The following is a 24,157-nucleotide window of genomic DNA, read 5'->3' as shown; positions in this document are numbered from 1 at the left end:
TTCTGACCCAGATCCTCAGCTGCTGTAAAATGCCCTGGCTTCATCAATGGAGTTATGACACTTTGATTGAACTATGCCAGTTTACACCAGTTAAGGAGGTGGCCCTACAGTTTGAGAATAGCAAGTGAGCAAGAACAGTATTATTATTACTTAGTAGCATTATTTATTTGTATTGCAGTAGCACCTAGGAGCCCTGCTCATGGACCAGCTAGGTACTGTCCAAACACAGAACAAAAAGCTGGTCATATTTCACAATATTTCGGTAATACAGCTAATTTCATGCCCTCTTGAGAAAGGCCACTGAGTGATTTCAGTGATTTGATAGTAAATGTCAATGCAACTTTTGCTGGGAATGTAAACAGAGATATCAAGTCAAACTAAAAATAAAGATGCTGTGATGCCAAGATGAAATCAAACAACAGTGTGAGTCTTCGGAATCCAGACTACAATGGCAAGACAACCAGTGTATCAGGATTACATCACTACAGTCTAGTCAAGGCATTGCTCCGTCAACATGAAATAAAATGACATCCGTTTGTCAATAGTCCGCACAAGATCAAGTGATGAATCATCAGAGAAAGACTGTCCAGATCACATTAAGATATCAGGGTGATCCCAAATGGAAGACAATATCATTATCAAAAATAAAATTACCATAATGCTACCCTTCCAAAACACATGATGCTGAGGTTGAGATGTAAAACTTGAGAAGCAAAGAAATTCTGGGTTAAGTCTTACACAATGTCCAGTGCCATCAACATAGCCCCGTTGTGGTAAGACATTGCATACAATCATCCAGGCCTCAGGACAAGGATTTATCCCACAGCGAAGGTATTGTTTTAATCAAAAATGGGTTCATTAGGTAGGCAATAACAATTATAGTTTAGCTAACTTTAATCTGCAGGAGCATTGTGTTGAACAGTATTTGGCCAACCAGAATGCATAACATCCCACTATGGTGTGAGTGAGGCCGTGCGGTTGTTGAACTGGGAGTCAGGAGACCTGTGTTCTACATCTAGTTTTGCACTCATGTGCTTTGTGACCCGGGCAAGTCACTTCACCTCTCTGCCTCCCTGTTTCCCCTCCCAGCCTTCGTCTGTGTCTTCTGCTTAGACTGTAAACGTTTTAGCACAGGGATTCCATGGGCGTAGGGAGTCCATGGGCCTGACTCTTTACTGCCTTACACTTAGCTTTGTCATTAACGCTGGAGCAAAGTGATTGCAAAATGCTAGCCCCTCAGAATTCTCCACTCAGTTCACCAGTGGCAGCAGTTTACACCTCTTGTGACTTCATTTTGCACAGATGTAAGTCACGGCACAAGAGGCAAGACAATGGAGGAGCAGATGAAGCTTAGGTGGTTTCATAGACACTATACGGCCATGGCTGGGGACAAGATAGAAACCTCAGGATGAGAGTTTGCTTGTGCAGCTATGGCAGTCCTGAAGATTCCACACTACGTAGGCACCTTGGGCAGGAATTTGAGATTTCTGACACAGGGTAATACATAGTATAGTGCCTAGATACAACGGGGTTGAGGTAAGTGGACTGTGGCAACTTGTAGAGAATCCATTTGCTTTCACATCTGAACCTTATAATTACTTTAAGATACTTTATATACTGTGTAGAGATTAAGATTCTGGTTGCATGCTGATTATCTTCAAAGCCACATTAGTAACTACATTCTGACACTGGAAATGCTGGAGTGAACTGTTTGGCTTTAAGCAAATTTTTAGTAAGCCATCTGTACATATTGCATTAGACTACTGATAGTTTCAAAAAGCCAGAGCTAATTATTTCTTGATTTGTCTTTTATTTACCAAGTCACATTGAGGGTACATCACACCTGGGGAACTAGTCTACCAAATACTGCAGTGTCAGTGTTATTTGGTAATTCCCATATTACCTTATGCTTTTTGGAGACCAATAGTCTGGCTGCTGTGTGCGATTTGTATAAGATGCTGAGTCTCATTTTTGTTGGGACTTCAACCAGCTCCTATGTATGTACCCACAACTTTGCATGCACACTGTTGCAGTACTAACACCTGTCACAGAGGTGGCAGATTCTAACCCATGTGTGCAGGGGAAAGAATTTGAGTGCGCAAAAACTATTTGAACAAACAATATGAAAGATACACCTTAAAAACAATGACATTTTGGGAGGGCTGCAAATCCATCTATTCAAAAACCCAACCCATCTATGAAGACCTGATCCTGCAATCCTCATTTGTGAAACTCCCATTAGCTTCCATGAGGGTTTTGCCTGAGCAACAGAGTAATCAGGTCCATGTTGATATATGTTTCTAACTCAAGCACTTGCAGGTTTGCACAACAATATAAAAATAAAGTTATGTGGCAGAACGGATGCAAAGACTGCCACAGAAACAGGGCTCTGTTTCTTCTCAGAGTGCCATAATATAATAAAAGCCCCATTTAGCTAAAACCTCAGGCAGCTAAAGCAATCTCAGAATGAGTGTCATTGCATTAGAACTACACTGAGTAGATCTTTTAAATTGTGGGCTCCATTTTTATTTTCTAAAGCATAAAAGAAGAAAAGTATCTGGCTTTCTTACATAAAATCAGGGGCTGGCCTGAGGGAGACTGTAGCAGTTGAGAATGTGAATGGAAGCTACTCTGCTAATTTCTGAGCATCTCTGCAATTCTCATTCAACGGGGTGTGACCCAAAAGAGGGTGGCAATGGGATACTCAGTGCTTTGCGCCCCTCAGCTGAGAGCTATAAAATCTCTGGGTCTCTAAGACCTTATTATATTATGGCACTATGAGAAGAAACAGAGCCCTGTTACTGTGGGGGTTGGCAGTAGAGGAAGGAAGCTCACTCTTTCCTCCTGCTGCAGCCTCTGCCCACGCTCCACCTCTTCCTGCCCAGCACCCGACTCAAAAGTTGCTCCTCCATCCCCTCCCCATGCACGGTATTCAGCATCAACCCTCAGAGCAGAGTGTTTTACAGGTGGCCAGAAACCCCAAGAGCATCTACCTCACCCCAGCAGCACATGCCCCCAAACCCTTTTTACATCTGTCACTCACATCCCATGACCCAAATCCCACAGTCCTTTGCCACATAAGGGAGTGAGTGATATGGTGGGTTGTAGGGTAATATTTTTTGGCTATTTTCTGGGCTGTGAACCCAAAAAGGCTGTGAACCACTGATGCAGAACTAAAACACACAACCGCCTTGCACCATGTTTGTCCATTAAAGATGGTCTAAGAGAGTGGGGGTGACCTCCTGAGAAGTGAGATGAGTATCCTAAAAATGAACATCCCCCTCGGTCTTCTACAGGGCGGCATTAGTAACATTCACTTTCCTAGAGGCACCAGTGACAGGCAACTATAAACCATCATTAAAGGGGAATGCTGGGAGCACAGGTAGTTGGAAAGGAAATAGAACCACCATAGGAACACTGAATCTTTGAATTCACTCCCCAGTTTAAAAGGCACCTCTGGCTCTTTCTTTACATAGTCCATTGCAATGGCTCAATCAGACTTTCCTGTGTGAGGGGAATCTGTGGGAGGAAAGCTCCAAGAGGATCCTCTTGCAGAGATAACCACTTAAAGTACTGCTGGGGAGGGAGGCAGGGTTTGCTCCCTCCAAAGAAAAAGCTTTGGAGCCTATCCCAAATATCTGGCAGATTTCCTGGGATCTGAATGGATGCTAGGGATGCACAAGAAACCGCAATGCCTATGCACCAGCTTTGGCACCCGTTAAGAGTCCCCTCAGTCCTACTGGAGTTGAGCTGCCAGAGGCTGTGGCTTATATTATCTTAATTGCTGAGGTTTTGCAGAGCTGGTGAGGGAGAAGATGCATCTCCCCCAACCCCATCCTGCCCCCTCCTGTTCTGTCATATCCATATCTCCCACAGCGAGGCCCTTATATCACACTGAGGCCCCCATGAAGTTCAGGGTGGAGACAATGTTGTGGAGACAATAGAGTCCCTCTTCCACACAGGCGAGAGATTTGTACATGGAGTGTCTCCTTTCCATGCACAGAGCTAGGGGCCCACAGTTAGTAACATCCCAACTCCCAGTGGCTTTTTATAACTGCTTTGATCTAAAGCCTGGACAGCATATGCATTTCTGTTCTCAAATGCACTGTGAACCACTATATGATTTTTTTTTCTTCTGGGACAAGAAAACAGCATTAAAATATCATTTTGACAATATGGTTGCATTAGCTCAACAAAATAACCCCATTAACTTGTGTCACAAGTGACCATAACGATCAGGATTCTACAAATTGGTTTTTCATAGCTTCACCAAGCAGAATTATGGAAACAAAAATAATATAAAGTGGTAAGTTAACAACTTCCAGAGCATTAACCTCGTGGCATCAGAAAATAAAATGAACAGGAATATTTGAATCCAACTATGCACCTTAAATACAAATCATATCATTGCCATATAAAGTAATTAATTTGGTGAGAATACCCACTGAAGTGATCACTGATTAATTTGAACATTATGGGTAAATGTTCAGTTAAGTCTGTCACCACCCTTTGTATCTACATGCTCAAAATTAATTATGCACATATTTGTGCCTACATACTGCAGATGCAAAAAACCTAGACATTTGTGTGCACCCTTTAAATAGTCTAACATCTGTTTGTACAGGGCTCCAAATGGGTTTTGTGGGTCCATATGCTATGCTGCTGCACACTGGTGGCATACTGCAAAGCTACCCAATTCAGGGGAAAAACTGGGCTTGCATTTAAAGGGCATAGTTATGTGCAGGTGCCATTTTGCACATGAACAGGTGAAGGCCGAGGGCTAAAACCTGGTCCTTAACATTAACTGTTTCCAGTGCTTTGGGGAAGTATTCCACGATGCTCATTGATTGCGCTACCATTCTGGGTTAACTTATGAAGAACATTTGACATTAATGCTTGATTCCATTAAAATTAGGGTTTTGTTTTGTTTTTATAAAAAATCTTTGGAGCTAGAAAACATCACAAATACTTCTGCTCAAGCCTACATAACTTTGTTGATATAGCCTCCAAAATGAGCTGCAAAATTGCAAACAAACAAAAAACTTTAATTGCCATGAGAAGAGATTAGATTTGTACCATTTACTTTTTTCACACTGGGCTGGACGTCTGCTATGCAATTCCGCATTCTTATTAGAATTATTGTCCAAAAAAGACAATCAGAATTGTAATGCTTCATATATTTTCTAAACAGAATGAGCAGTTTTTCTGGATTGCCTTTTCTTCATTTTCCCTCTTTAGGTTTATTCTTCAGTAACGCCAAAGGTGGTTGTCGTCATCATTTTGTCCTGCAATAATCAGGCTATGAAGTTTGCAAATGAATTCAGCAATTCATACAGGGTCCTTTGTAAAGGCTTGATCCCTGGTGTCCAATCCAAAAACCTTCCCTTATTTCACAATAGCTTCCCTGGGTAGACAAGTCCTTAATTACACTTGGTTCATATTTCTGTGGTTTTCTTTTCAACTGTAACAGCTAGAAGCTTACTCATTTTTTAAATGAAAGCTGAGATTCTGGAGAACAAGGTAGTGGTTTCAGAGAGGTGCTTGTATGACGTCTGGTGAATACCAGTTGCTTCCAAGCCCTGGTCATTGGATATTGGAATTCTGGTGTCTAATGTCCAAGTCAAACAAAGCTGGTAGAAAATGAATTTGTTTGAGTTATGGCTGATTTTCCCACACACAGGATTCACAGAGAGTCCAATATAAAAATCAGTGAGCCAAATCTTTAAGTGAGAGAGAGCTGAGTCTGTGTACAGTCTGTGTGAAAACTGAGCACGGATTTCAGGAGTTGGTCAAATAGTTTTGGGTTTTTTGTTACAAGACTACAGGTAGCACAATATTGCACTCAAAAGCATGGGTGGGTGGTAAAACCTGCTCCCAACACATCTTTCAGATTGGATATATCTTGGTCCCACCTCTACTGATTTTCATTCCTGCAGTGTGCCCCATATGCCATCTCACAATACCAAATGTTATTTTCCGAGATGCTTGTGATATGAATCAGAAGATTCATCTTTTTACCATTTATTTCAGCTAATATTTCCCTTGATAGGGCATCAATATCCTCAACTGTTGTCATTCCAACCTGAGTTTCTGATCTTTCAATTTTGGCAGGTCATCAGTTACCTTGCCGACGTATACACCAATGTGTGATGGATTCCTTAAAAACTTCATCTTATTGCCTTGCTTTCTGATCCTCTGAGCCTGCTTATAAATTGCACCATTGATAGCATTCTGGTTTCTTCAAAAACAACTGAGGATCACTGCCTGAGAGTCAACAAAACGTATACTATTAATGGTGCTTCTCCCATGATCTACAAAAATTCATTCAGAAAACAAGGAGAGATTCTCCCCTGCACTGAGCTACTTTGCACTATGCCACACTGCATGGCAGCTGTAAAGCCAGCAGAGTTGGCCACAGTGTGGCTCCTATGCCATCTCTCCCACCAGCCACAACAGGGAACATTCCTAGGGGCAAAAGGGGACATAGCCAGTGCTTTCCTGCATACTGCTGATCTCTGTGTACCATACCAGAACCTTCAGGTCACTGGCAGTGAGCATAATTTAGAGCAGTCTTTAGGCTGATCTAATTTACGATGGAGAAACCAGTCCAGTACACAGATAGCCCAGGAGTGGGGTAGTGCAAGAGTGGCTTAAAGTGATCTTTGTGCTCACAACACTCCATCCTGAGTTGTGCTATGCATTCAGTCACAGCCAAGGGTAAGATTGCATAGAGCAGTGCTACTCAAAGTGGTGGTCTGCGGACCGATGGTGGTCCGCGAGCCATTGGCTGCTGGTCTGAGCGTACATTGGGAAAAAATATTGCCGGTCCCCCACATCAGATAGCTTGAGAAGCACTGGCCTAGAGGGAAAGGTGATGGCATTCTTCCACGCTCCACCTACAAAATAAGCTCTGTGATATGAGTCACCAAAACTGGATGCTGGTAACTATAGATGGCTCAGATATAATAGTGTGTGCTCCCTTTCACTGGGACTTCAATAAGCCTGTGACTTTCCTAAACTCTCTAGCTTGACTTCTTCGTGACTGGGGGGAAAATTAGTAGGATTCCCCAAATGCCATCCACTTGTGGCATCCAAGTGAGCTGTCACTCACAATACACCATGCAGCTCTGTGAGACTCCCTCGCATTTCTTGCACAAGGAATGAAATAGTTAACTGTTGACATTTCAATTACATGGCTGGGCAGCTGAGTTAATGAATGGGGCAAGTCACACTCCTCAGTCAGAGCTATTGTTCCAGGCTCGCTCCAGACTCAAGCACACTTCTCTGTATCAGGGCTTCTCTACACTGGGAAATAACCTGTAACTGCTAAGTGTGGAATGATTATTAAATTAATAAGTATGATTTATAATACTTATGTGTGTAATTATTATTAACTAATTTTAATTATTGTAGAAAAGCTATTCTACACCAGCTCTACACCAGCTCTTCATGTAAACACTAAGAGTGCCTTTGCGTGGTTTAGTTTAATCCATTTTAGATTAAGCGCAGAATAAGTGTCCTCATGGAGAACTAGTGCAGAATAGCCATTCCACTTTAAATCCACACCCTACCTTATTCCACAATTGCTTCCCTGTGTAGACAAGTCCTTAGTTACACTTGGTTTATATTTATGGGGTTTTTCTTTTCAACTATAACAAGAGTAGAAGCTTACTCTTTTTTTAAATGAAAAAAGTTTGTAAAGTTTTTTAAAAAGCTGAGATTCTGGAGAACAAAGTAGTGGTTTCATAGAGGTATTGTATGGCATTCAGTGAGTATTGCTTGTTTTCGAGCCCTGGGCATTGGATATTAGAATGTTGGTGTCTAATACTCAAGTTAAACAAAGCTGGTAGAAAATGAATTCATTCTCATTCTGACTGAGTTTCCCCACACACAGAACTCACAGAGAGTCCAGCATAAAAGTCAATGAGCCAAACCCTGAATGTGGAGTGAGCTTAGTCTGAATAAAGTCTGAGTAAAACATGAGTAGGGATTTCAGGAGTTGGACAAATTGATTTTGTTTTGTTTTGCTTTAATAGTTACAAGACTACAGAGAGTACATATTACTTCAGCCCTGTGTCAATACTTGTCACCAGAGTGAACACACTACAAACAGCACCCATTCTCATTACAGTTAGAGGACAATACATTGGATGCAGTCTATGGGCTTCAATTCATTGTCCAGCCCTGTCTCCACTGCTGCGTCCCCACAAGTATTTGTTCATCTAGGTCCCAATCCTGCAAATGTTTATGCATATGATAACTTTATTTCCAATTGTTGAAATCAATGGGGCTACTGATGACAGCAAACAAGTGTTTGCATGATCAGAGCCCTCAATTTAATTCATCCTTAAAAACTCACTTCTGCAGCATCATCTACAGAAACAAAAAAGTACATTTACACATAAAAAACCAAAGCCAAAATCTTTCAGCCACCAAGGCTGATGCAGAAAGCCCACATAGCTGTATTTCTGTTACCTGTTGTGACCCCAGGACCTCAATGCCAACTGGCAAGGGGGTGCAGAGGGGTTACAGTAATCTCCTGAGTCTTTGGTGAACTAGGATATACACACCAGAGAGTCAGGTGATGTCTCAAATAAAATCTGGTATGTCACCTGTCATCAATATCATTGCCCAGTGCATGTACAGGTGTTGTGTAAGGAGTCATGTATATATACTGCAAATATGTTCTCAAAGTTTGTATCTGGGGGGGCTGGTCATCAGCAAAGATGAAAAACAGGTTTTCTGTCTGACAAGAGATGTCTATCCATCTAGCTGTTTAATTGAGCATTGTCTCGTTCACAATGGGTCTTCTATCACGAGTCTGAACTGAATGCAAATAAAGGCTTGTAAGACTTTCAAAAAGAAAGTAACTGGAAAAGAAAATAGTGGGAGGGGAGAACCTGATCTTGAGGTGCCCCTTTTTGGCTGTTTGGAGGGCAGAGCAGGCACCCCTCACCTAGGAAGTAAAAGGACAGTGGATTTGCTTCATGATCATGGGATCTCAGCTAGGCTTGGTTGAAAATGCTGGAGAGAACTTTGGATGAGATAGGCTTCTTTAGACAGCAGGTTAACCTGTTAGCTAAGTTTAGTCTCTAGAAAGCATGCTATGATTAGTTGTATATGTAACCATTTGTTTCTAATTTTCTTACTCATTATAACCTGCATCTCTATTCTTTGATAATACACATTCTTTTTTTTCCACTATAAGTCTATCTAAGTGCTATGGTGCTAAGCAAAGTGCTGGTCCTGAGTTGACTCTTACAAGCTGGTGTGTACTGTTCCCTTGGGAACAGCAAGCGTGGTAATTCAGTGGGCAAGGGGCTGAACACTACAGGGATAGCTCAAAGTATTCAGGGGTTGGTGTGGGCCTGTTGCTAGCTGTACAGACAGAGCAAGGCCTGCAGGGTCAGGAAGATAGTACCTATGTTGCCAGAGGGTGGTGGTTTCAGGGAGCTGATCCACAGCAGGCACAGACAAGACTGCTTCACGCTAAGGGGAAGGTAGTAGTGAGATGTCACACCACCTTGGGTACCATCACACCCATATCCTTCTTCTTCTCTTTTCATTCCTGGTGGATGTTATGGTCTCATTTCTCTGTCAAGTCCATTATTCACACAGGGAGATCTGCAGCACAGAAACCAGTCTCTTGTGCTCTCTTTCCAGCACCAAGCACACTTTCAGATGCTATAAAACGATGAATAATGATGCTAAGGAAATAGTCCCTTAAAAATCACTGGGGATTTTTATAAATGATATTGTGAGTTGCCTATAATATTGCCTAAAAGAATGAGAAAACACAAAATGTGAGCCAAATACAGATATTAACCTTTCCACGTGCTTCTGCTATATTTAAATCCATCAGAAATCAATCACAATTATGATCATATAATCCCTGTTTCATTTGACAATAAGGATGCAGCACATTTCTGTGGATTACAAAAAGAATTACCAGCTAAAAGATGACTCTGAGTTTGGCATTCAAAGGAATAATACAGCCCTCACCCTGACAGTATTTCTGTTACAAAGCAAAAGGGCCCAGCACATCAAAGTCAGTATAAACAAAGTTAACCTTCAGAATGTAACAGTGTTTTTGTCAGTGAAGTCCCCGAGAAATCAATATAAATGTGGTTATAGTATACCACAGTGATATGAACCTTGTGTATCTTGCATTTCATGCTTCATCTAATCTGATCTCTTACCTTTCTGCCTAGCAGTCTTTTCCAAAGCAGACAATAAAATTGGATTCAGGTTCAATAACTAGAATTCATCCCGGAAGGCTGATGATTTGACAACAAGCTGGAGAGCAGAGATGCGGGGAAGGAAGTGGACTGTGTTAGGAGTTGTGCTTTGTGACAACTAAGAAATAGCACAGTGGTAGTGCATTAGTCTTTGTCCTTTGGAGACGTACAGTACCACGGGGCACTGATTAACTGACTGGGTGTGAAGGAAGAACTTGGCCAAGGTCCCTGATGGGTTATTATTTATGGACCAGATTCAGCAAAGGAATAATGAACAGATATATTTTCATTTGTCAAATGTCAATGAATAAATAGCATTTATATTCCTTATTAATCTGCTTTCAAATGTAAACAAATAGCCCAAATGATTAATAGGAAACTTTCTGTGGTCTATGTTGTGACATAACAATCTGCCCTGACTATAGGGCAATGAGCATGCAATGAATTATGACTTTGTCCTAAGTTGTTCCCTGGTTTCTCTGCTTTCTCCAGACAGGCAGTAATCTGTTGCTGGTTTATACCAGTAGCCAATTATTTATTCCTCCACGTCAGTTCACGGCACTGGCTGGTGTGCTGTGGGGAGGAGGGTGGCAGAATCATTCCTCCCCTCTTCACAAATCCCACCATCACCACCTGCACAGAACAGAAGGCCCCCATGGAGGCCCACACTGTGCTCTGAAATGCAAGGGACTTTTCAACCTTCTTCACACAACCATGCAGGTCAAGAATTCTGTATTAATAGAAAGTCAGCATATATGCATGTAACAGCCCACTTTGAGAAAACAGACAGTGTACACTATATTATATTCAGAACATTTCAAAAGCTGATAAATGGATGCCATTTAATCACTAAGTCTAGGATTTTTGAAGGAGTCTATGTGAGTTAGGTTTCAGAGTAGCAGCCCTGTTAGTCTGTATTCTCAAAAAGAAAAGGAGTACTTGTGGCACCTTAGAGACTAACAGATTTATTTGAGCATAAGCTTTCATGATGCATCCGATGAAGTGAGCTGTAGCTCACGAAAGCTTATGCTCAAGTAAATTTGTTAGTCTCTAAGGTGCCACAAGTACTCCTTTTCTTTTTATGGGAGTTAGGCACACCATTCCCACTGAGTTTCCAGGGGATTTAGTCAACTAAGTCCCTTAGGTTCCTTTGAAATTCCCAGCATATTTTTTATTTTCATATTTATCCCTCTAATTAACGTAACCCAATGGTCCAAAGAAACTGCACTCCATTAGATACATGTCTGTAGTGACCAGGACAGTCATGCCTAAGAGTTAGAATCAGGAACCAGAAGCAGAGTCGGGTGCCAAGCCAGTCCGCATCAGGGGTAGGAGCAGGGACCTGGAGAGAAGCAGGAAAGCAGGAACTGGGAACAGACATGGGTCTGAGATAAGGAGGAAAGGAACAGGCTGGAAGGCAGGGTTCTGCAGTGAGGCAGGGTCCATAGTAGCCCTCCAGGGATTCACCTAGTTGTTCAATTTCCTGAGCCTCTTTCTGGCTTAAGTAGGGTGTCCCAGCCAATTGATGGGAGCGGGGGAGGGGAGAAGCTGGACATCTCCACTAATCAGGAACTTCATGGGCAAGGCCCTTTGTTAGCTAGTGCTTCACTAGCCCCCTTCTCAAAGAATTTGACTGTGCTGCTGGGTAGCAACAGTCTGTGCATAGCCTGGAAACCCACAGGCCTAGGTTCAAGGCTTCTGAGCCCTCACGCTGCCTTAGTAAAGTACACTAAAATATGCTATTTTCAACATTTATTTTGAATTGTACCATTATCCAAGTGATTTCCCAGCCCTTCAATATTGCTTCATTAGCAAATATCTTTTAACAGCAAAATTGACTATCCTATTCATTTTAACCTATTTTCAGCATTGCCAATGACAAACATTCAAAGGCCCCCAGAAATCATGAAATTAGCTTAAAAATGAGATTTTTTTAAAAAAAATATATAATAATTGTCTGGTTTCTCTGCCTTGAGTGTACACTTGGGTTCATGTTGACAAGCTTTTCTCCACAACCCTGAGGGATAGAAATTACTTTTGTTTAAAATGAAAGCTGAGTGAGAGTCTCATGTAATCCCATGACTCCTGGTCCTGGGGACTGAAGAAAAAACTCCAAATATCATGAAACTCCCAAGTAAATCAGAAGAGCTGGAAACACTGCTATTTTTTTTCTAATACATTGACTGATTTCTGAAGCATCTGTTTCTTGGCAGAGTGTCCAGAAAGCTCAAAAATATTGAAAGTAAAATTAAATTATACCTCAGCTTAGAGATACTAGACATTTTCCTAAACAAACTAGACAAAAGGGAATAATCCAAAGAGGAAGAGCTGGTGGGAAAGAGATATAGCAGAATGGGCAGAGATATAGCAACCTAAATAGAAGCAGCTTGGGGGCAGCAACGGAGTGATTCTTCACTGAGGGAATTCCATAGATAGGATTCCTGATCCAAGGTAATTTTGCTGATGGTCCAGTTTGAGCTACAGCCTTGGAATTCAAGAACAGTCTGTTTCATGTCAGTTGCCTGACATGCCTGAGAGGGAAACAGAGTGAGATGAGTATACAAGTAACTCAGACTCAAACGGTGGTTAAAGCAAACTGAAACCAGATGGGAAGTTCTCACTGCACCAGTCCAGAAGAAGGGGGATCAGTCCAGGAAGTTGTTTACCTGAGCCAGGGAGAGGAGGGGGCGCTTCCAGTATTGCCAGCCCCAAGTGCTCAGAATTATGAGTCAAGCCCCCAAAATCATGAAATTGACTTTAAATGATTTTTTTAAATAATAATAATAATAAATTTGGCAATAAATTTTAGTTGTTTTCTGAGCCTTCAGGCTGCACACACAGGTCACAGTTTTCTCTAAAACCATGAGAACGAGAAACTTACTTTTTAAAAAGAAAATTGAAAGCTGGGATTCTGATATATTCACATGATTCCAGGAGCCGGGGCATTAAGAAATACACTATCACAAGACTCCCAGTCAAATTGTAAGAGTTGGCAAGGCTGAGCTCCCCTCTGCTTTTAGCCAATGGGTAGCACCAGTGCACCCCTGCTTTCCCCCTTGCCCCCCGCACCGACTTTAATACTAGATCTAGACAATTAAAGGCTTTATATGCTGTAATTGAAACTATAAGTCTGGGAAGGTTCTATTTCCCTCATTAGTCAATATCATATTTTTTTACTAGTCATTTCCTTATCAAAGATCATTGCAATCTCAAGATTATCATAATTTACTACAGAAGTAGTTAACACAGTTATGTGCACAATATGCAACTGAATGAGGATCCGCACAATTAGCAAAGCCAGTTGTAAAACTGATCCTGGAAAATACACCTTGTTATAATCATGATTTTCTTTACAAGTTTTAAACGAATCAGCAAAAAGAGCCATCACTTTTGTGTATCTATATTTCAGTTAACACATTATTTTAAATGATAAAATGAGATGGCTGAAAATCTTAACCAAATGTTGATAGCTAATCACGGTCATTATGACACACAGAGGAAGATAACTGTCATTCATATATGGATACAGCGTGTGAATGAGTGGATGTCACTTGCAGTATCATATTCTTCTGGGATCGGAATTTAGAATGTGGTTGTAGGAACGGAGGGTTCATTCACAGACATGAAAGCAAACAGGAAAAGCATCTTACTGGGAGAGCGATTATATGAAATTAGCGGTCACCACCCAGAGGTTGCCCACGCAGCAATTTTTTAGCTGTAGGTAAAGAAAACGCTAAACAGAACGGTCCCTCTTAATTATGACAGCTCATAAAAAAAATGCATAGAAAAGCTGAAAGTACAATACTCTAAGATAGTATTAACACTTTTTCAGTGCTTCTCCCCCTCCCCCACCTCTTTTCCACAAAGGGCATTTTGCATTGTGACACATTACATTAATTTATGTTGTTATCTAGCCTATGAAACATAAAACAGATGAGACATTCGGCACAGAACAGTTTAGTGATCCAGTTGTCTAGGCCTGGTTCAAAGTCAAAGAAAAAAAGTCCTGTGGACTTTAAATTATGCCCATCTTCCTTCTCATCTCCTTCAATTTCAAAATTCAGAACAAATAAAGTTAAATTTAAAAAATCCCTCCCCCAACTTTTGAGTTTGCACCTGCCCCATTGCTAAAATATGCTCATTGGTTTTACTCTAATTCTTATAAATTGTCATGATCGGTATCATCTACCACTTAGAGCATTGTGCAGGGTTTTCCACCAAACTGAATCACTACTGTTAGTGAACGTCTTCTTTCCCCTTCACTAAATTGAAGGATGGTTCTTAAATTCTATACCTGGTGTGGACTGCCAGAGTAGTTTTAAAAAAAAAAAAAAAACAAGCCACAGGGTTTTGGCAAATACATGTTAAATAGGTTCCTGATTTGAATTTAATGGAGAGGGATCAAAAAGGGTTTGCTACATGACATTTCACCTGAAAAATAAAGTGAGTTATTGTCCCTTACACAGTCATAAACATTGTGTCTCCAAATATATGGTTTTACCAAAATGCTCTTTGAATTAAAAAAAACTGTTTTTCCATGAAGGATGGCTCAATGGCAAGGCAGCTAACCTAAGACTTCGGAGACTCAGGTACAATGCTCTGCTTTGCCACAAACATCCCATGTGACTTGAGCAAGTCACTTAGGTTACATCTATACTATGAGCTAGGGGTGTGATTCCCCTGCTCGCATACACGTAGTCACCCTAGCTCTCATCAAGCTAGCGTGAGTGGTGGCAATGGAGGCATGGCTGAGCTGTGCCAAATACAGATCCACTGGTTTCTGTTGGGTCTGTGTTCGGTCCAGCTTATCTGTGCTTTCGTTGCTTCTACCCAGGCTACTGTGTCTACTGCTATTTATACTTCCGCTAGCCGAATGACAGCTTGTGCAAGTAGGTATACACAAGCGGGGGACTTACATCCTTAGCTCATAGAGTAGACATAGCTGGAGGGCCTGTACACACTCACACTTACTTCAGTATAACTTGCTCAGGGGTGTGAAAAAGCCACCCACTGAGCAGCGTAAGTTACACCTCTCTAAGCACCAGTATGTCGTGGGAGAAGCTCTCCCTCTGTCATAGCTACTGCCACTTGGGGAGGCGGAGTAATGATGCTGACGGGAGAGCTCTCTCCCATGGGTATGAAGTGTCTACACTAGCGGCGCTATAGTGACACAGCTACATCGGTACAGCTGCGCCGCTGTAGCGATTCTAGTGTAGACTAGCCCTTAGTCTCTCTGTCCCTCAGTCCCCTCTCTGTATAATAGCACTTCCCTACCTCACAGGGTTGTTGTTGTGAGGGTGGATACATTGAAGAGGTTGTGAGGAGCTCAGATACTACAGTAATGCTGGCCATCAAAGTACCTAAAACAGAACAACCTTTCCTGTAATATGCTATATTACCTGTATGTTCAGCTGATGGTGCTGTAATGGCCTCTAGGATCTGGCAGGATTATTCAGCCAATTTACAACTCTGACTGAAGGTCTTTTTAGGGCAAAGAGTGACTAAATCAATACAAAACAGAGCATGGTACTTATATAGCTGGCAAATCATCTGAATTCTGTCACTGCCCAGGATGAAAAAGGAGAACCGCCCCCAAGGTGCTTTAAGTGCAGCTACAGTACTAACAGGAATGAGATCAGAGCACAATGTTCTTATCTTTCAAGCCATGTTCTGTAGATGACAAGCTGGAAAGACGAAGACTTTTTCTGATTGTTTTAAATGTTTTTAGAAAATGCAAATATCAAATACCTGGCAAAGTTGAAAAACAAGAATCAGGATTGCTAGGAGACCTAATTCATACACACATATACAATGATATTTTGTAGCCCTGATCCAGCAAACCACTTCAGAGTGCTTAACTTTAAGCATGTGAATTGTCAATGAGACAAGTGATTTCACTGTAAATGTCATTTGGACATAAAAAATTCCTTTTCAGATGTGAATGTCATAATGATGGAATGTTCCCAACGACTGCCATAATTCCAAAGATTCCTACCAGGGCAAGATAGTTACTTTAACAGCAGCAGTGCAAAAAATGTTTCTGGGGTCCTTTTTTGTGCCTTTGAAAATCTTAATACTGTTTGGTTTAAATCCTGATTGGGATCCAGTCAGTGTTGTTCTTGTTTTTACAGTTTTTTGTACGTAACTGAATTCTTTCACCATCTATAAACAGAACCACAAAGACTTGCCAACCTCAGCAGGCAGGCACTTAGATCTCTATGTGCAACTTTGTGCTGGGGTATTTGGTGATCAGTATTGGTTAATATGAGGCATACAGTAGGTCATATGTGCTCTGGGCGGATTGATTGGTGTCCCATGATCAAGATCTGTAAGTTGCCCCTAAGCAGTAGTCTACTGAATGCTGATTTAAGACCTTGCCCTGAAAACTGCTGAACTTGTGCATCCCTAATTGCCATTGCCTTTCATGAGAGCTGAGGGCCCTCAGCCCCTTGCAGTAAATGCTCAAACTCCTTGAGTACAAAATGTCAGAAAGAGCAAGCAACATGCATATGAAGGACTGAATGGAAGTTTTATAGTTCTATTGATTTCTATTAATTATTTTAAACTTAATATGTCAAATCCATCACTGGTGTAGCTTTATTGATTGGTGCAGTGACATCCAGATTGAATTTGTGCTTATGTCAATTATAACAACATCAGTAATAATTATATTTTAGGGCATGTTTTCATACTCCAGAGGCTAACTTGTACCTGCCTCTGTGTGTGCAATTAGATAATTTCTCATTCTAAGAGGCACTTCTCTGTGCAGATGTGGGTTTTGAAGAGACACGTGCATGCATGCACTTTTTGAAGGTACATGTGTGCAGGCACTTTTTGTATACTGTAAGAGTGGATGGGAGGCAAATTTTCAAACCCTGGATGCTCAGCATTTGCCTCCCATCCATTCTTACAGGATACATTTGTACAGTATGGACCAGTGGCTATAGCACTGGACTACTATTCAAAAGACGTGGATTCTATTCCTGGCTTTGCTACTGGCCTGCTGGGTAAGCTTGAGCAAGCCACTTCACCCTCTCTGTGTCTCTACTTCCTCATTCATAAATTGTGGATAATGATATTTACCTGCTTCCTAAAGTGTTTTGAGATGTATGGATGAAAAGCACTATATAACAATATATAATATATATTATTATTATTAGCCCAAGTGGGCTCCAATCCCTGACTGGGGTCTGTAAGCCCTACTGTAATACAAAATGATAAATAATGGTAATTACTGTCAGGTAGCAGCCATGTTAGTCTGTATTCGCAAAAAGAAAAGGAGTACTTGTGGCACCTTAGAGGCTAACAAATTTATTTGAGCATAAGCTTTTGTGAGCTACAGCTCACTTCATCGGATGCATTCAGTGTATTTGGTATATAGATTGGTTTACAATGGAACTGGATGTGGAAGCTAACTAATCAATTCAATAGGACAGCAGGTTAAAACCTTTTAGGTTTTGAGTATTAAGGGTATTATTTCTAAAGAGTTTTGCCGAGAATCTACGTTACGAATTTATCCGTATTTCTGGGGTTTTTTTAATAATTATTTGGATGACATTTGCATTTGTATCAGACAACGCCTTTAGTATCTGCCAGTGGCAATCCATGAACCAGAACTTCAGAGATCTTGATGAGAGTTGCATTTGGAGGAACTGTAAAGTTTGTGTGAGTGACACTTGCCTCTGGCTGCAGAGAGAAAGAGAGAGAGACTGGATTATGGCACGATTCCAATATTAAAATACATTGCTGATCAGCCCTCCTCAGCTAATATAAGTCAGAGACATCCAGAGGGCATTGGATCTGAAGTTAAGACGATGTTGTAGGAGACATGGGGGTCAGAAGCAGTCTGTGCAGTCCAGGGTGTCAGACATTTGCATACTATTAAAGATTCCCATATTCAGAAGGAATTGTCAAAGGCAAACATTTCGGAGAAATCTTTCAGGCTGGGATTCAGATGTTCTATCAGACATATAGCTAACTATTGTAATTATGATCTAAATTAAAAACTCACAGTACGAAATTTGGGAAACTGATGTAAATTAACACTCTCTTATTTCAGCCTATAAGGAAAAGATGAAGGAGCTGTCCATGCTGTCTCTGATCTGCTCTTGTTTTTACCCTGAACCTCGCAACATGAATATCTATACATATGATGGTGAGTAACCTTCACTGGAAACCATCCTGCTTGTTAAATAATTTGGTAGTGCTGGGATATGACTCATTTCACTTTCACAGTTTCTAATATTTAGTCAATACTTTGCTGATTTAGCAATTCACTTGCTATTTCTGGCTGTTAGTTCTTACCAATTGCCTATTGCTCACTGGGGTGATTGTTTGGCCCTAACAACAACATATTAAAATCTCATTTTAAAAAGCCCATGGCTGGCTATTTTATAATTAGCTATACTGTACTTAGTACCCCAAGAAATGCTACTCATCCAGGAATTGCAGATATTCACAGCTGATGTAATTCTCAGGAAAATCAAGAAAATATGCTTGCATTTTCATGAAGCAACTACCAAACATGGCAAGGGCTAGTGAAAGACAATTTTTCACACCAGCTTTACACAGTTATTTGTCCATATAATGCTTTCTTTACTACCCTATAAATCCCCACATACACATATACACATGCTTTTATAGCCTTCCAAAATGACATGCATATTTATCTTTATAGGATGAATTTGTACTTACACTGTTACTAACAAATGGGAATGTACCTCTCACGAGAGCTGTTTTCAACACATGCTTGGCTGTTTTCCTTACATTGCCAAAGTATGCTATTTCTCTCCTCTGATGGTGGGTTTAGCATTTTTAATTTTATTTACTAGATATGGAAGTGAAACAAATCAACAAACGTGCCTCTGGCCAGGCCTTTGAGCTGATCTTAAAGCCACCATCTCCTGTCTCAGAAGCACCACGGACTTTAGCCTCTCCAAAGAAGAAAGAACTGTCACGTGAGGAGATCCAGAAAAAGCTGGAAGCTGCTGAGGAAAGGAGAAAGGTATCTTTGCTTTTTAGAAGAAATTAGTAGCTGTGCCTTGCCCTATGCAATTGCAACAAAGTTTCCTATAGTTTCTGATGAAAAATCATCTTGCAGTGAGGAGCCATCGTGGGCATTATAATAATAATACTGGCATTATTTCCACTGACATTTATGGCTGACAGTACACTCATTGCAAGATGATTTTTCATCAGAAATGTGAAAAAATGAAAAATGTTGAATGAAACAAACTGTTTTTTTTCTTTCTACCTTTTAGCCAGTCCCTGCCGCCCCCCCAAATTCAACCAGCTCTAATGGGCAGGAAGTATGTGTTATTTAATGAAGGTATCTCTGGACAGGAAGTCTTATGGAGCTTTAAATTCACAATCTTTGCTCCATGTTTACAGTGCTAGAACTATGTAGGCCCCTATATGGAATAAAGCTGTTCCCCTTTATGACTTTATTCAGCATTTCAGACTTCCATGTGTGTTCATGGTGTACATTGTACAAAGATGTCAGACCTTCTAGCAATAAAAAAAGACAAATGCAGGGTACTTAGAGCAAGCAGACAGAACTATACCTCCCCTCTCCAGCTTCCACTCTGATTGATGGGCCAAAGAAGTCTTCCCTTGTCAAACATTTTCAAGGACAGATTTAGCTATTCTATAAATTTAAGTTTAGGTCAGACTATATTTACTATGTATATTTTAAGTCTTATTAAAACAGTTTAAAAGGCCAGATTCTCAGCTCTGGTCAATGTGAATAAGTCAGGGGATGGGTACAAAGTGATTTAAAGCTCATCTTTGCATGCCTGTAGCACTTAGGGCTGTTCTGTGGAGGACTAACAAGACCTGTGCTATGTTAGAGCATTCTCAGGGCTGCTCTAAATTATGCCAAGCTGCAATGACCACAGGAGGCTGAAAATACAGTGGAAGACTGGAGATAGTACTGGCCACTCCCCCTTTCCTCCTGCCAGGCTGTCTTTTCCCTGCCGCACAGAAGGAGAGTGGAGTAAGAGCTTCTAACCTCTATGCCACCAAATGATCTATGTTATCTTGGGGTGATCTTGCCTGGGCCGGTTAAGCTGGCATTAGACTCACATTTCACTGGTGAGTTGATGCAAAGTGACTACACCTCACAGAGAATCTGAGGTGTTGTTTTTCCTCATGGGGGAGGGATAGCCCAGTGGTTTGAGCATTGGCCTGCTAAACCCAGGGTTATGAGTTCAATCCTTGAGGGGGCCATTTAGGGATCTGGGGCAAAAATTGGGGATTGGACTAGATGACCTCCTGAGGTCCCTTCCAACCCTGATATTCTATGATTCTAAGGTGCCTGAAAGTAAAACAAGCTCAGCTGTCTGAGCCTTTAGTCTGCCTCTTTTCAGAGTAACAGCCGTGTTAGTCTGTATTCGCAAAAAGAAAAAGGAGTACTTGTGGCACCTTAGAGTCTAACCAATTTATTTGAGCATAAGCTTTCGTGAGCTACAGCTCACTTCAGATGTATGCATCTGATAGCTTATGCTCACAAAAGCTTATGCTCAAATAAATTGGTTAGTCTCTAAGGTGCCACAAGTACTCCTTTTCTAGTCTGCCTCTTGAATCTTGTCATTTGTTATAAATTAAGAGCACAGTTTGTAGAATTTTGTCAAAAGGTGGAAGAAAATAAGCAAAGAAATTAATGAGCTCATGCTGCAGTCTGGAACCACATGCAGCAGCTTCCAGACTGTTTCTTTTCAGAAGAATGAAATAAAAAAACCCTCTCCCCCCTTCCCCTTCTCCACTCAGTTACTGACTAATCTAAATCAGGAGTAACTCCCCATCCAAGTGAATGGAGTGGGAGGAGAATTAGACCCATTAAACTCAATGGGACTAGGCTGATTTACACCACCTGAGGATCTGAGCCTTATGTCAATCCATTTAGAACACTGCTGACATAAAGAGACAGAAATGGGGATGAAATGGCAGCAGTTAAACTTGATAATTTGTGCATATTTCACTGTGAAATCTAAACCTTCGTGGCCAATTTATTTTACTGATCAGAGTGTATATTTCTTCCAATATAAAACCTAATAATTTAATTAGACTGGAAATTGGCTTAAGAGTTTCCAACACTGATGTCTTCTTTTCTCCTACCAATATGTTCATTTTGAATGATGATCTCCACATATCCTTTCTAGCTGGGTTATTGTAACCTATGAGATCCACAGGATCCGCATCATCCTTTTCTACCCACACGCTACAGTTGTCAGGCATAATCATTCTAGATCATATCTTTTGAATACAGTTTTAAATAAAATCAAGTATAACTAATAGATTGCCTTTGACAAAAGTCATTAATTGATTTCACACCATTTTGGAGTTAGAGTGGACTGTGTTAATTTGATTAGTGTTCATTAATAAATTGTCAAATTCATATGAAAAATGCATACATTTCAATGACTCCTTATATGTGCTCTAGGTTCCCTAGTTTTTTGATTATCACTCTTTTTATCACTGTATACTCATCCCTTTATCATTTTCCTTCTTTTCTTCTCCCCCTTTTCCTCCCCTCCTGTGGGCCCTACCAGAATACAAATTATAATTAACATGTATTGCTGTTTGAGGAATTTTTAAAAAATACTGCATCTCAAAGTGATATGCACTTTGGATAGCAATGGAGTTCTCCATTCCATGTACAGACTCCTCCTTACTGCATCCCATTATTATCCCATTATTTTAACGGTGTGAGGGGGTGCTGTGTTTTCCTCCCCAAGTAGGTAATCAGAAAGATCTCATCATCCTTTCCAATTAAAAAATGAGAGCTCATTATCTCTGTGAGAAGCAGAAGTTTATTTCTTAACAATATGGAACGCTCAACCAAATCTCTAACATGATGCAACAATTTATACCCATTGGCCTTGGAATATTTAGCTATCACACCAGATTTCTACGCTTGAAAAGCCCTAAGTTGAATTATAAATTGTGATCACCATTAATCAGCATGAAAATTAGACACTAAAGGGATTTCTACTAGTTTTAGGATTAGAGTAGAGAACTCCTATTTAATTAAATCCTCTTAATGGCTTGGCTTTGTATTTGGATGGAAATTAATTGCACTAGTCCCTAATGCATAACACCACAGCGGATGCAGAATAATGGTCATATTTTCTAGCATTCATGCTGTCAATTATATAGTAAAGCCAATGTGTCTTTTTAATACCATTATTATTAATGTTGAAGGATAAGCTCCCACCCAGGCATCACAGCCTGGGCAGTGTCTACCCCTGTTGTATCGAGTGGCCGGTTTTCCTAGATTTGCCTCTCTATCTGCTAACACCATTGCAGTACTCACCATCTGGCTGTGGGAGTGGAACACATTACCTCCTTTGAGGCCATCTTTCATGCTGCTTCATTCATTGGCAAAAGGCATTTGATCCTCCTCTTCTCAGGCAGTATCACTAGAGACAAAGGCACCTGTTTTCCACTCCACTGCATGCCACAAAGTCGAGCAAAGCCTTATTAGACATGCTGCCAAGGACACAAACCTCAAAGGAGGTGGCAAATAGAAGCTGGAGACTACTCCTTTCCTTCTGTGCTAGGCCAACGGAAGCCCCTTCGCCTCTCACATGAGGTGACTGGCCAGTTGAAGTGGGAAATGAAGCCAGGTAGCAGCCCACTGTGCAGCATGTTTCCCTGCCAAAGCTAGAGATTTTATTGTGAATTTCCCCTTGGGAATTATTTTGTTCTCCTTGTAGCAGCCTTAACTTTCAAACCATGGCTTCCACTCTCTGAGGAAGAGGTGCAGAGGTTAGTTTCACCCAACTGAGTAAGGCTTATTAGCACTAGGGCCACGCAGTCAGCAACACTGTGATGGGGGAATGAGACTGGGAAGCACTGTGGAGGAAACGCCAAACAGTGAGGAGGTGGGGGATATGACAGAGACAAGGATTCTGCATGGATTCTTGCATTATTCCTCGTGTCTAAGAGGTCATGCCCTTGCCCTTCCACACAGCCACTCACCCCACACTCTGAGGAGCTAATGAAATCTCTTTAATTTTTTGCAGCTTTGAAGCTATATACATGTTGCGCTGCTTTGGCCCCTTCCAAATGCTTTTGCATGCAATAGCATGGGAGGTCAATGCCAGAAGCTACCTTTTGCAAACAGTAACTCAAAGACAAACAGTGATACTAAACAAAATTCAATGGCGGGAAGCTGACTCTAAACAAACTGAGACTAGAAATAAAGGGCATTTTTTTTTAACAATGAGAGTAATTAATAGTTGGAATAACTTACCTAGGGGGTTGGTGGATTCTGTTACTTCAAGTCTTCAAAGGTAGGATGTGGTTGGAATTATTCTTAATTTATTAATACAGGATATTGCCAGACACTAATTCAACCACAAATTCCTTTATTCAATCCAAAAATTAGATGATATTTATACAATTGCTCTAAACATGCCTAAAAAGTCTAAATAATAAGCACTTATTACACCCACACAGTAACAAACATTCATAAGCATTTGATCAGAGTACTCACGAAAGGGCTAGACAGAGGAGTGCTTAAACTCATGTTCATAGAATCATAGAATCATAGAATATAAGGGTTGGAAGGGACCCCAGAAGGTCATCTAGTCCAACCCCCTGCTCAAAGCAGGACCAATTCCCAGTTAAATCATCCCAGCCAGGGCTTTGTCAAGCCTGACCTTAAAAACCTCTAAGGAAGGAGATTCTACCACCTCCCTAGGTAACGCATTCCAGTGTTTCACTACCCTCTTAGTGAAAAAGTTTTTCCTAATATCCAATCTAAACCTCCCCCACTGTAACTTGAGACCATTACTCCTCGTTCTGTCATCTGATACCATTGAGAACAGTCTAGAGCCATCCTCTTTGGAACCCCCTTTCAGGTAGTTGAAAACAGCTATCAAATCCCCCCTCATTCTTCTCTTCTGCAGGCTAAA

At 41.0% G+C, this 24,157-nt stretch overlaps 1 protein-coding gene across 1 annotated transcript in view; it reads left to right on the top strand.

The window, feature by feature from the left end:
• Positions 1 to 24,157, top strand: part of STMN2 (stathmin 2) — a 54,038-nt gene that overhangs the window by 16,749 nt on the left and 13,132 nt on the right. The window contains 2 exon segments of the mRNA XM_048841021.2: positions 18,298 to 18,393; positions 19,070 to 19,242. Coding sequence (XP_048696978.2) covers positions 18,298 to 18,393; positions 19,070 to 19,242 — 269 coding nt within the window.

Source organism: Caretta caretta, chromosome 2 (genome assembly GCF_965140235.1).
Source record: "Caretta caretta isolate rCarCar2 chromosome 2, rCarCar1.hap1, whole genome shotgun sequence".
Classification (NCBI taxonomy): domain Eukaryota; kingdom Metazoa; phylum Chordata; order Testudines; family Cheloniidae; genus Caretta; species Caretta caretta.
This window is presented reverse-complemented; position numbering and strand designations above follow the sequence as displayed.